Source organism: Camellia sinensis, chromosome 11, assembly GCF_055761805.1.
Source record: "Camellia sinensis isolate YWXY chromosome 11, ASM5576180v1, whole genome shotgun sequence".
NCBI classification, from domain to species: domain Eukaryota; kingdom Viridiplantae; phylum Streptophyta; class Magnoliopsida; order Ericales; family Theaceae; genus Camellia; species Camellia sinensis.
Genome location: NC_138971.1, coordinates 7193534 through 7208171, shown reverse-complemented (window position 1 = coordinate 7208171; position 14638 = coordinate 7193534). Strand labels below are relative to the sequence as shown.

The window sequence follows — 14638 nt, the reverse complement described above, 5'->3', positions numbered from 1 at the left end:
TCTCTTATTTGTGAGATGAGGCAGTTTTTTGAGCTATAGGGGACCTCTAAGATGCATGGATACAGACAGACACTAGAATGGACATGGGAATGGACACTGGGCATGGGTAGAGTTAACTAATGCTTCAAAATGAATAAATAATGCAACAAATTAAGCTTAGGAGAGTTGAAGAATGCATATTAATTTTAGAGGAGTTACTTATAATTTCAAAAAATTCACAACCGCGACATCCGATTCCTGGTACATATCATTCAGTATCATTCTATACTCCTAATACCAGTATGTTGTGATTGATACAGCGACATGTCTTGATACCGACTATGATTACATCTGGTTGGTGCCCTCTTTAATGGTGTCCTTGTCAGATATTTTATTTTATTTTATTTTATTTTTTACATTTTTATACTACTAGCTTAACACAATTTGAATTAAGATTCATTTCTTATAGCCGGTCTAGCACAATGGAAAGTACTATCCACTGACAGCCTTGTGGCATGGGTTTGAGCCATTGGAATCAGCCTCTCCACAAAAAGTGGGGGTAAGGCTGTGTACCTATTGCCTCTCCTAGACCGTGCTGTAACGGAACCTCAAGAGTTGGGTAGGACTCTGTTGAGTTGGGTTTTAGAATCTGATAGTTGTTAGAATTGAATTAGTTATTTTAGTGCTGATTTAGTCTTTACTGTGCAGTTGTACATGGTTCCCATCACACATCCTGACAGATACACTGAAAGCATTGATTTCTGGCGCAACGTCTATGGGATTGATAGTGAGTATCTATAATGCCAAGATAACAACCATCTAGAGTCATAACAGTGAGATGTTATCTCTCTTATGAAATTTAAGCTTCATTTTTCCTGGATTTTTCAGAAATCAACACTCAATTTGAATTTTATAATATATATATACATGGTTTTGAACTTGATTTTGAGTGTCATTTGGATTACCTTCAATTGTAGTTGATTAGGCCTTCATGCTCATAGTCCCTGGTTTGTTTAATCCATTTCCTTTTTCCTTTTCCCTCTTTGGATGTTCTCCTACCCTTTTGGTTTGAATTGTTATGTGTTTGTGTTAATTACTATTCTAACCTTGTAAGTTATCATATACTTTAAATATAACCTTTGGAATTCTTGTACAGTTTGCGGTTATAGAGTTATATGTTGGAATTCTTTCTCATTTAATTTCAGGTTTTAGTACTTGAGTAGTTGATGGGTTCATTTTTCCTTTTAACTGTCCCTTATGTGACCATTCGATTTCGTGGGCTTACTTTTCATTTAACAGTTGCCATTTTGTTATTGACTGCAGTGTCTGCTATGTTACCGTTAGCAAAGCAGTGTGCATTTGAAGAGCCATCTGTTGAAACAATATCCGGTGAAAATGTTTTGACATGGCCACATGTGGTGAGCTCCCTTGTTTTCGGTTTTTCAATGAATTAACTTCTTTGCAGTTTTTAAAAGTTTTCTTGCATTTCAAGTTAAATATAGTCTTATTATTGTTGGTGGGTCTACAAAACATGAAAACTACCTATAAGAAAAAGTACAATGGAAAATATGGATGAATACAGAAACAACGGACAAAAATAAGACCAGTATTCGTTAGTGGCTTCTGATAAAGGAAAAAAATGGTCCAGATGTTAAAACCACTTAGTTCCTTTTGTAGCACCATGTACGTGATCTTAGACGGCAGATTTGAACCATAAAGCTTCACTTTTTCAAGAGGACTATTGTTCTACTGGAGAGCTGTCTCTAGGCTCCATCTGAGCTAGATCTATTGAGTATATCACACACGGCCACGTGATATTTATATTTGAATGGACATAAGCTCACATGATTTGGGTAGAGCTTAGTTAGATGATAAAAGATGGTAACTGAGTTTGTTGGGACATTGCTTTTGAGAGAGATATGAATGATTTGGAGGTGGAGGAGTTGAAGGAGCTTTTTAGTTTTCGTTATGTCCTTCCACTCTTTGGATAAAGAGATGATGTTTTGCTGTGGTTGAGATTGAATTCAGATAGATTTGACATAAAGTTCTATTATGAAGTTTTGGTGGGTCATAGAGCATCTCTTTTGCCATGGAGGGGTTTGACCTTTGATGATTTGATTATGAGGCAAATTCATGTGAGTTTGTAATATGGGTGGGGAGGACAGGGAATCAGGCAGTCATCTTCTTATCTGTTGTAGGATGGCTAGAGATCTTTTGTCTGTCAATCATGTTCTTATCCTTCTTTGTTGTGTTGTTGGTTTGGGGAGAATTCTACAAGAGGTCCTTTGATGGGATGGAAGAACCTCTTTTCAAATTGAAGAGCTAAATTTTTGGTTTTTGGGTGGAGTTGATCCATCCTTGAACCAATTTTGTAGAATTTTTGGAATCTATTATGTAGAGCTTGTTTGATTAGTTGCTTTCACCGTTGAGTATTCAAAGTTCAAACTTCACCATCCTTTCGACAAAAAATGGAAAAAGTAGTCCTTTGCTGTTAAGATACAAGAGCAATATCATCCAAGATAAATGTTGAGGAGAAGGAAATCTTGTTGGTTACTGTTCCATGGATCGTTAATGACGCAGTGGAATACATGGGGGACTAGATATCGTTCTAGTAGACGAAAAGGGCTCTCAAATCCTTGAGAAAATAAAACCTTGAATCCACAAGAAAGAGGAAATTCTTAAGAAACTGAATTATATTGTATCAAAGTTGTCTTTGCCATAAGGCTTACATAGTTATTTATCATGAACTAAGCCTTGGAGACCAAGTAAACTTGGACACCAATATATTTAAAATTAGGAAACAATAAACTAATCTTATTCTTGGAAAACAAGAAACTTATGAAATTAGGAAAAACAAAATCAAAACAAATCAAGAAACCTAATAATTCTAAAATATTTATATTAAATTACAAGAATTCTAATCAAATAATATATTAAAATTAAAAATATAAAAATTCCTAAAGTCTCGTCTTACATCTGACTCCTCTTCCTTGAAAGAACTTGTCCTCGAGTTCCATCTGCTATCTTCCATGCCAAATAAAGAGATATTTTGAATACCTCATTTTCTTCAGTTGTAATCCCCAAGAAATCCCCATGAATTGTTTGTGCAAAATTTTCTTCAAGCTAATCTTCAATTGATTGACAAGATCAATCAAATGTATGTTGAAAATCACATCAAAATTTTTGACACCAATAAAATCAATTCTTCCTTCCTTAACATCCATCTGTGAATGAACTGAATTGTGTAATTTTATTGGATCTTGGATCTTTAAAATCGTCTCCTTCGATGAATTTTCACTTTTTATGGCAAAATTCTCAACTTGGGCAGTTTCCTCCTTTGAAGTAATTTCCAATTCGAAGGCATAAGTTTCAATCCTTTCAACAATCTCTGATTTGTCTTGACTTTCTTCATGATATATAGCTGAAATTTCATTTCAATGTTGTCAAGATCTCCTTGTAGAACTTCCTCTGAGTATTTAAATCTTCTTCATTAGTCTTACAATTACACCACAAACAATATTAGGATGTGAAATATTTTCTCTTGCAACTACAATTTCATTACAAACTTTTATGAACTCCTTTGAAGTGTCTTGATTCGTGTATGACAATATATCTTTATGATCATTAATGGAAAATTTTCTTGCTAATAACTTTTTCATTATTAACCATGAATTAATTGTCCTTACCTTCCCAAACTTGATAATCTTGCCGTCCACTCTTAATTTTGGCTTTAACAGTTTCCTTATGTCATTTAATCCGTGAGTAGAAGTGGATGTATGAAAGGAAATGTGATGTTAGAAGTGTTTTCTCTTCGTTAAGGAATGAAATGCTTCAGTGAGATGCTTCTTATTTTCTCATTTTGGCTGGGAAATTATGTGAAGCATCTTTCTTGTTGGTTGTGCGACCTTGGAGTCTTGGATCCAAAACCTGAACCACTTGACTAACTCAGCTGGGTTTTGATTATATTCTTGCAGGTTCTATCTTTTGTTACATATTGACCTGATAAAAGTTAAAACCTTCCAGATCTGATGATTGTATGGCAGTCTGGTCTCCTTTGAAGGGTAGGAGGAACCTCTCCTGAAATTAAATAGCAAAATATTTTTGCTTCTATTTTTTTTGGGTGGATCAACTCTGTCCTTGGAGACCACCTTACCCAAATCTGAATTATCAGTGTATAAAGTAAGAACAGTTTCCATGAGTTCACAATACTATGATTCAAAGTTTTGATTTTGCTGGAGGAATGTTCATCAAAGGGGCACTGATGTGCCAACCAAACACTTATTGGTCCATGGATGTGCTCCAAACTTGTAAATAGATTGTTGACGCCTTCAGTTCCTTAGGCTGCATCTTCTGTTTGGAAGTTGACTTCTTTTCAAGATAGGAGATCTGATGTTTGAGCACTTTGGTTCTGTTGCTCTCCCAGAATAGTCTTCCTGTCCCTCAATGCACACCTCCTCCCCAACGATACCTTCATTTTGTTCTCTCTTTCTCTCTCTCGGGGGGATTGAGGGTGGACATCATTATACTTTTGTAATGGCTGCTCTTCAATTTTGTTAGTTGCATTTCATGTCACATTTGTAGTAGATGGCTCTTGTTTTCTCTGACCCTTTGAACCTTTCTTTTAGGTGTACGTTCCATCTTTCCTTTGCCTACTTTGTGTCTGTTAAAAGATTATGAAAAGGGGGACAAGACTAGGCATGATTTGTACTCTCATAGTCAAGAAAGTCTTTCTGTTGCTTTTTTAATTTTATTTTACCTTTTTCAATGTTTTTTACTTTATTTGACTGGAAAGAGGACAAGAGGTTTTATTTGACATTATTCTTTTAAATTTTTTAGTTTCTTATTGTTGTTCTTCGATGTCTTTTTGAGTCTAGTGTGAAATACATATATATAGGGATTGTAGGCTTATTTTTGGATTGGCAAAAGAAAATTTTATTGATGTGATCAAATGAGTACATTTTAAGCAACTCACTAATACATCAATAACACCCAAAATAAACATTCTTAATGCTGGAAAAGCGTTCCCAACTACGATGACACAAACTCCCAACAAAACAAGAAAAAGCAGCGCCCAAAGTTAATAAAACTGAAAGAAATAAGGTTGGCTAGATATCAACTAAGCAAAACACCATAGCTCAAACAGAGAATTACAATACAACCTACATTTCAGAACACCAGCAAAAATGATAAATCTTCAATCCCAAAGTTACCAAGCTTAATCATAAATGATTTTCCAGTAAGCCAAAAGCTGGTAATGAGTCCTCAAACCACATACCAATCATCACCGAAAACTGCAGTGAGGCACTGCCACTATGGCCCTTCTTCAGCTGATCCTTTTCCTCTTAAAGAGACATGGTTTGCAGCAAATCCCTGCACATCTTCTGAATATAAACAAGTTGAATGAACGCTGCACATTATATAATTACCTCTGGCAAGCAGCTGCTCCTCTCACACACAATCCTTTGAATTTTCAATAATCAAACGCCTCGTAAGTTCCTCTAAACACCCAATCTCTGATAGCTAAATTCTATAAGTTTCTGGGGAGATGGAAGTGGTTGGTGGCTGGTGGCTGGTGGTGTGGAAGAGGATGGTGGTGGGACTTGGTGGAGAGAGGAGAGAGATGAGGTTGTGTGTGATGGTAGGAGGCTGGTGGCCAGTGGTTGGTTGGTAGCCGGTGGCTGGAGGAAGAGGATGGTGGTGGGTTAAGGTGAGAAGGGGAGGGGAGAGAAGTGGTGGTGAGTGGATGGTGGTTGACGGCTGGTGGTCGGTTGTGAGCCGGTGGTCGGTGGCAAGTGGCTGGTGGCTGGGAAATTATAATCGATGCAGTGCCGATTTATTTCATGCTTCACATGTTTCAAGATGGATGCTGTGTTTGCTTCTTTCACACATACTCTGAATTTTCAATGATCAAATGCCTCAAGTTCCTCTGTATCTTCTCATCCCCGTCCTCCCATTGAAAACTACACTGGAATTTTTCCAATACGTCAACAACCCACTTTATAAGTATTGTAAACTTGTCTAAGCAGTTATCAAAGCAAGGGAAATATTGGTTCTTAACTTTACTTTACAGGTCTTCGATTCTCAGTTTCTATGATGCATATTTTTTGTTTACGTAAGTTGATCGTCATGTTATGATGTATGTGCCTTGCGAGTGGCATGCACTTTGGGGGTATTGTATTGGTGTGAGTGGTAGTTTCGAAATTGTTCAGCTATGCCTGAAGTTGTTTTCTTTTGGTCATATTGCCTAGAGGTTGTGTCTTGTGTGATTCCCAGAAGACTAATTTATGGCGTGCTTACATGTATATAAATATTTTGTGGCAATATCCTGATGTTAAGCTTTGTAAATTGATTGTTAACTTGGTAACAGGTAAAGCATGTGGACTGCTATACAATTACAAGTCGTGAGCTAGAATCAGTTACAACAAGTTTTAAATTTAAGTCAATGATGCGGGGTAGAATCTCTCTCTCTCTCTCTCTCTCTCTCTCAGAATCCCCTCTTCTCAAAACAATCTTGAAGGCCTTTTGATTTGTTGTAGAACTAAATGTATGTCATAGTATCTTTTGATTTCAAGATGTATCTATAGCTCGAAATACAGCATCCTACTTTTCATCTCAAATGACCATTTTTTCCTTTATATGTTTTCCTTTAAATGTTCTTTCTAACCTGTTTCATAATGTTGCAAATGGGAAAAAGGAAATTAGAAATTTACAAGAAGGCTTGAGCTTGGTTTTCAGAGGACTGTGAAAGAGAGGGCCAAATCATTAATGAGTTTTTTATTTTTACTAAGGTTGTATTCTTTGGGTTTGATAAATTGACCAGGGATGGAAGGTTGGATTGGTTTCCAATTGGTTTGGGTTCATTTGTAGATGGCTTCTTGTCCTCTTTTTATATTCATTTAAATTCTAATTAATGAAATCTCTTTCTGTTGTTGATCAAAAAGAAAAAGAAAAAGAAAAGCCTAGTTGGTTGGAAAGACCCTTCGGTGAAATGGAAATAAGAGACAATTTTTTATTGTGACGGAGAAACATTTCTGCGGACTGATGATTTTAGTATGACCGTTTTTCAAGATTGCTTTGTTGTTGTTAAGCTTGATTAGATCAAGGCCTTTGTTGAAATTTTTGTATGTGTCTAAGAGTTAGATTCATCTAATTCTCATGTGAAGGGCAGTATGACAAGGCTAGATTTCATATTTCTTAAATAGTTATTTTATTTTTATAGGTAATGTGAAGGGCAGTATGACAAGACTAGATTTCGTATTTCTTAAATACTTATTTTATTTTTATAGGTAAATAGAAGTCTTATGCATAATTTGATTACTTATACATACTTATTAGGTGCATTTCAAACTAGGCATGTTGAATACATATCTTGTATCCTTATACAAGTGTAATGTGTTTTACACGAGTATTTTAGAAATTTAGAAGAGTCCATGTAGCATAGGTTGTGAGTAGTTATGGGTGATACCATTTCTCTTTCTCAGGGTCCTTTTTTTGAGGTGCTAGATTTTAGATATAACTTTAATAGTAAATGAGGCAGTGGTGTATAGATCTCAAGACAATGAAGGTGTTATTTTCAAGGCTTGTCTTGAAAAAAGCCTATGACCACATGAAGTGGGGATTCTTGGATTTTGTTATGGAAAGAAAGAATTTGGAGTAATATGGAGGAAATGGATGTAGGGTTATCTATTTTCAGCAAAATTGGGTGATAGTTTTAAACCCACTAGGAGTCTTAGAGAGGGTGTTCTCTTTTTTCTCCCTTTTTGTTTAACATTAATGGTTGGTGTTCTGGGTGGGTTGTTTGACAGGGCGAAGGAGGTGGATTTAGTGGATGGTTTTTTGATATGTAGAAATGGTGTTTCAGTGTGTTGTCTTCAGTTTGCTTGTGATTCTATTTTATCTCTTCTATTGAGGAGGCTAAAATGGTCAATGTGTTCTATATTCAGAGTTTTTAAAATGGTTTCTAGGGCTTAAGGAGAATAAGAATAAAAGCACAATAATTGGGCTTAATCTTCCAAATGGTCGATTACAAACATTAGTTGGGTTATTGGAATGCCCCATTGAATCTTTGCCATTGAAATATTTAGTGATTTGGAATGCCCCATTGAATCTCTGATACTGAAGATTTCTGGAATCTAGTGATTTGGAAGATTGGTTAGAGGTTGGATGGGTAGAAGAGAACCTTGTTATCTAAATGGGGAGGTATACTTTGGTCCAGTATGTGTTGTCTAAGTGTACTTATCATTTATCTTTGTGTAGATTTCAGTGAGTGACAAATAAAATTGGAAAAAAAATGATGAGAGATTTCTTGTGGGAAGGTAGTGGTGAAGGTAGGTAAGTCCACTTGATTAGTTGGGGATTTTTTTTCTTCCTAAGAATAAAGGTGGCTCGCTTTGAGACAACATTACACAAAAGAATATAGACTTGTTTGGAAAATGGTTATGGGCATTTCTTTGTGAGTGCAATTGTTTACGGCATGCAGTCATTAAGAGTGTATGGGATTTAGTGCAATTCTTTATCACTTACAGTCATTAAGAGTAAGGGATTTAGGGCAATAGTTGGGATTCTCATGTTGTTAACTAGAGAATTCTGGATAATTATAGAAATTTATTTCTCAAGGTCTATATTGATTCTCTTGGTCCATTTGTTTTATTATTAGAAATGGGCAGGTCTGCTTTTGGGAGGATGTACGGAGGGTTGAGGTTTCATTTGCTCATTTATTTCCTTTATTGTATTGTTTATCTCATTATTATAATGCTTCTAAGGTGTCTTCTTATTCTATCCATATTTCTTGGAACTTCAATTTCACCCCCAAAAGTCTTAATAATCGCCTAGGAAGCATGGAATCCTCTCCCATATCAATGTATCAGTGTTAGGCACATCTGGGACACCCATACACGTGTATAATAAGTGCATGAATTTTTTTTTGAATTACTGACACTTGGAGACATGTTGAGAACATGCTATGGGACACACTTTGGACATGATAATGACACTTTCAGGGCACAAATCTGATTTTATTTTTTTGAAAAAAAACTAAATAAATACTCAAAAAGAAAGGAAGATGGGGAGAATAAGCTAAATAAGCTACTGCATTGTATCCACTACATTTAAAAATAAGTAAACTCACGTCCTTGATGTTGTGTAGTTGTTGACTAATTTTTGGATAGACAATCTTTTGGTTTGTGTCAAATGTGAAATTATGAAATTTTTGAATGCCGATAAAAAAATTATAGAATTTTGAATAATGATTAAATGAAAAAATATATTAATGCTTATTTCTTGAATTTCATTTAGTGATTAGTCTTTTTGATAACTGGATAATATTTTTGTTATTTGTGTGTTTGTTATTCTTTATTTAATTTAAATAATGTTTTATACTGATTTATAATATATACATATATATATATGTATATTTATTTATTGAAAGTGTCCTTGGCATGACTGTGTCTTAATTTTTAGAGAAATGCTGCGTCTGCATTTTCTTAATTGTGTTGTGTCCATGTCCTATGTCAGTATCCATACTTTTTAGAGTAGTGCCTATGGGAGCATTTATATATAATCTCAATATAATTATAATAATATATTGTAAGAGATTTTTTTTCCCTCAGTTATAATATATATGTTAACATATATTGGAGATTAGTGTCAATTACAGTTTTTATTTTTTTTTATTCCTTTTGTGTGTGAATATATGTTAATATTATGTAATTATTCAACACTAGAATAAACTGAAGTTATTTTTTTTTTTTTCTATAATCTAATGGCTATTATAGATTTTTCTTACTTTTTAGCTTCTTCTTCTTCTTCTTCTTTTTGTTTTCTTTGGGATTCATATGTTGAAAAGGTCCCATCTCAGTTAGGAATGTGGTTTTAACTAGATTCTTGCTCTAACAAAGAATCGTTATTTTGAAGTAGATTCATCACCCCCAAGAGGAGGTTCCTGCAACTAAAGTAGAGATTGCTCTAATTGGTAGACGTGGATTGTTATCATTTCCCTCTCGTGCTCAGTTTCTGTTGATTGATTAGTGGGGGTTTGGCCTTAATAGGAAAGCCCAAATTCTTCAGAAGTGTAGTTTGTGCAGTGTTTTGGAAAATTTGATTGGACAGAAATGCAAGAATGTCTTAGGCAGATATAGGGGGTTTATGGGATAAATTTTGTTATTGACTATTTTTTTTTGGCCTGAGGGTAACCTGCTTTCAATGGAGTCACTTTGTTTTTGATTAGTAGAGATTGAAGAGTTGCGTGCGATATGCAATCTTGTTATCTTTACTCTTTTCTTGGTGTACTTTTCCTTCTTTATACTCTAGTTTTCTTTCTCTCTGTTTATTTTATAAAGTTTCTTTTTTACTTTTAAAAAAGTTATTTTTTATCTCAAAGAATTAAAAGGCTGGCAAACATTTTTGGTTTACATTTGACATGGGCTCTTCTGTTAAGTCACAATCCTTTTCAGGGTTTTACAAATGGTTTTTTGTTACTTTTGTGATGTAATATTCTAATACTTCAATTTTTTATTTTTATTTTCATCCAGCTCCATTTCACGGGTTTGCTTTCTGGTTCGATGTTGAATTCAGCAGCCCTGCAATATTCCCCACTGACAATAATGCACCATCTTCAGTTATTGAGTCTCCGACTGATCATCCTATCGATGGTAGTCAAAGGAAGAAGCGTGCAAATCCCAATGAAGCACTTGTGCTGTCTACTGCACCTGAGGATCCTCCAACACATTGGCAACAGGTAATCATTGCCAGATGGTTGCTTTTTTGTTTGTTTGTCTGCAGTAGGTTTGTGCTGGAACATGCACTTATGATACATATAAATGTGTGAACTCCTGGGTAGTTGCATCGCCCATTTGACATGTGTGAACATAGAAAGAAGATAAAACCATTTTTTGGCTCATTTCGGGGTTGTGTGAAAGTAGTAACTTTTGAACATCTCAAGAATGGGTGGACACGAGGGTGTGAAGGAATATTATTCATTATGTTTCTTTTATTTGGATTTAAGTCAACCAAAATTTATTGACTAGATTCATGTAAAAGTAAGGAGTAGTGTGAACTTGCCAGATGCTTTTAGGGAGTTACTATTAGAGGTTGGCAATCTTTGCATCCAATAGTTGTTCTTTGTGATTTCTGAATTTATAAATTGAAAAAAAAAAAAAAAAACTGGTGGCTTCTAGTTTCAAATGACTGAAATGAGGTGTTGGCGAAGCAAATCTTGTAACATACCTGTTCAGTGCATGAAGTGGATTCTAATTCCAATACTTGTCAGGTATCAAAATTAATGGAGAAATTTGGTGTCCTCATGTTGTTAAGTTGCTTATAATGAGTTATTAGTACCAGTATCATTCTCTTTAAGCTGAAGATGCCTGCCTTTAGAAGCTTTCAAAACTTTTCCCGTGATCTTTTCATTGGGTACTTTTCATTTTGTATAACATATTAACAACAGAACTAGTAGGAGTTCTATGATGCAACTGCAATCTTGGGAGAGGTCAGCAGTATTTGTAGAAACCCTACAAGATGTGCTTTTTTGGAAGAAATGTAAAGAAAGTTCCTAAATATTACCATAGACACTTCTGTCTGGATTAAAAAGGTTTCTTGATGATTGTGTGACCCATAGCCTTCACTTTACGCTTCCAAAGCCTATTATGCTTGCTTTGTCATTCAATACATTGTTGGATATTCCTTTTGTTTCTTGATTTTCTTTGGTGATTAGCTATATTTCTTCGAAAATGGTGTCAAGTGATGCATTTTCTATCTTTCTTCTGTGTGCCAATTTGGTTAACAAACCATTTTTGCAGACATTGATCTACTTTTACGATCCAATAGAGGTGGAACAAGACCAAGTTATTAGTGGATCTGTAACATTATCACAAAGCAAAGAAAACCCTCGATTCATGAATATTCATCTTGAATATGCGTAAGTTACAGTCATAATATATGTTTCAGAGCCTTTCAATGTCAACTCCGTTTTATAAGTGTACTAGCAGTATCCTCAGATCGAACTTTTTGCTTCTGCAGGTCAGGTGGGCGTGCTTATGTCAAAGAGTCAGTAATGCGATGATCCTGCAATACTCTCCATAATTATACGTGTTTGCAGTGGTTCATTAAAGTTAAAGCTCAAATGACCTTTCCCTGGGCTACACACCCTGCAGAATTTACCTGTTGAATCTAATTGAAATGTAACAGTTTTCAGAGGGTGAATTGATGGCTTTTATCTATTTTTAAACTAAACTAACGACAAACATGGTTGTAGGTGTATCGGTTTTTAGGTAGATTTTATGGTGAACCCTGCTGGTGGTGTTCTGAGAATGCATTAATGGTGTTTTTTTTTTTTGGGGGGGGGGGGGGGACTAAGTTGTATTTTATTCAAAATAGATTGAAGGATTGTTGAGGGAATGTTTAATTGTTTGAGTTTATTGTTTGTTAATCACTTCACTTTCTTTTCTTTTCCTGTTCTTTTTTTTTTAAATGCCATTTTGGGGCAAAAAATTTAATGCTGTAAACATCAGAACACATTGTTGGATGTACAGAAAAGGCGACTTTTATTGATCTTCATTATAATTGCTTGTTCCTTGGCAATTTCAAATTAATTTCTAGGTTGAGTCATTCAGTCTGTGGAAGCTTATGGTTTTTTTTATAGTCCAATGAAGGGATATGAGGAGATTCTGAGATTATAATTAACATAGTGATGGAGAAGATCTGATTTGGGTATATCTAGAAGTCCCTAATGTCTACTATTTAAGCTGTGTTTGGATCATGTATTGGAGCATGGATTTGGATAGGAAAATGTTTCAATTCTTTTTTTAAGTTTTGTTTTTTCATATTTTTTTTATATATTTTTTATTTTTTTATTTTTTGAGATTAAAGTTGTGTTTGATTTATAGATTTGGTTGTAGTGTAAAATCATCGCAGGCCTGCCGTCAACTCAAAACCCACCCGTTGTCCGGAGCAGCCAGGTTCGAGCCGGAGCCCGTCTCTTAGGCTTGGGCTTAGATTGTGTGTTTTTGGGGACCGGTCCGGCTTGTGAACTCGATTCAATTGGCTTGGCCCATTTCAAGGCTCAGCCTGCCCGAGGTTTAATGACATTATAAATCTATTTTGGTGAATTAAAAAAAAAAAAATGTAGTTAGGCTTGATCTAATCCTGAGTACACCTCGGGCTTGGGCCAAGATTTTGTGAGTGGCCCAGTTAGGTTTGATTTTTGGCGGGAGACTTCTAGGCTTGACGTTGGGCCCGCTTGAGCCTAGGTGAGCTGGGCTGGGTCATTTTTACGCCCCTGGAAAGAAAAAAAAAATTATAGGTAAAATTTGAATAAAATATAATTAGATTTCACAGACCTTTTTACATTTTTCATTTATCTTTTTTTATTTAAATTTTTAGTTAAATTTATAATCTAAATACAGCTTAAATGATAGTTTGTATTCTATAATGTGATAGCCATAGCTTGGAAGTCCTTTTGGATCTCTGATTTTAGAAATTCATATCGTAGTATTTGATGCAGGTTATCTTTACAGTTTGAGAAGAAATGGTTTAATTAAAAAATTGGAGTAGGAATATTGGGAAATTCTAATGAGGCTGTATCATATGCGCTCAAGGATGGAATTAGAAAATTAAGTTAGAGGGAGGCCTATTGATTATAATTTTTTATTTGAAAAAAATCGTGATCAACATTAAGATAAAAATATTTTTATGAGCTAAATTTAAGCCAAAAATAAATAAATTAAATATTCATTATTAATAGAAACAAATTAAAATTTTATAATAATGTCGAATAACTAAGTGTGGGATGGTGATGTAAGTTGCAATGTTAGCATAAAAAATCATGGATTAAAATTTCTAATTTTAGAAAATAAAAACATACCATTTATAACACAAATTATTATGAAATCTATTTAATTTTTATTTGACAAAAAATATTAAAGAAATGATATTGCTTATAAATGATGTATTTTGAATAAAAATTATTAAACAGTCTTAAAGTACTATATGACGTTACGTATGTGATACTTGAAGTATAAGAAATCACAAATTACAATAAGTGATCTGTCGATTACCTAAAAAAATAGTTCATTACATCTAATTAATAAAATTTCCTGCTACACTATTGGTTTAGACTATTACATAAATAATATCATATAGTATTTCTAAGGTATTAAATAATTATTTGTTATAAATAATATAATAAACCCTTAGCTGAAGAACGTGTAAAGAAAAAAGGTAATACATTTTGTATATGAAAAAAAAAAAGGTTCAGAACCAGGGGGGGAGGGGCATTTGACCCCATCGGTCTTCTTTGGCCCCGTACGTGTATGCACCATAATTCCGTTAATTTATTTATTTTTTAATTATGATTAATTTTTTTTTTTAGTTATAATATTATTTTAATTATAACTCATGAGTTCTTTAGGTATGTTTCATGTTTTGTTTAGTTATGATATTTTTTTTTAGTTATAATCCAAAAAATATGAAATTATGTCATTTTTTTAATTATAAGGTGCATATAATGTTTCTCTGGAATATTTTTTAATTTCTACTTTATTTACACTGTGTTTGAATTATAAATTTAGATAAAGATTTAAAAAAAAGAAAGAGAAATAGAGAAAAAAATTAATTTATATTTCATTCAATTTTTTTTATTTTTTATTCATTTTAATTTTACACA

General features: G+C 34.0%; 1 protein-coding gene across 1 annotated transcript in view; it reads left to right on the top strand.

Annotated features, from left to right (window-relative positions):
• Window positions 1-12566, top strand: part of LOC145801825 (putative protein arginine N-methyltransferase 6) — a 29209-nt gene extending 16643 nt beyond the window's left edge. Inside the window, exons 8-13 of the mRNA XM_082893511.1 lie at window positions 688-766; window positions 1303-1397; window positions 6347-6431; window positions 10509-10714; window positions 11775-11893; window positions 11995-12566. Of these exons, the coding sequence (XP_082749637.1) occupies window positions 688-766; window positions 1303-1397; window positions 6347-6431; window positions 10509-10714; window positions 11775-11893; window positions 11995-12037 (627 nt within the window). The 3' untranslated portion in view covers window positions 12038-12566. The remainder of the gene's footprint in view (window positions 1-687; window positions 767-1302; window positions 1398-6346; window positions 6432-10508; window positions 10715-11774; window positions 11894-11994) is intronic.
• Window positions 12567-14638: the final 2072 nt, after the last annotated feature.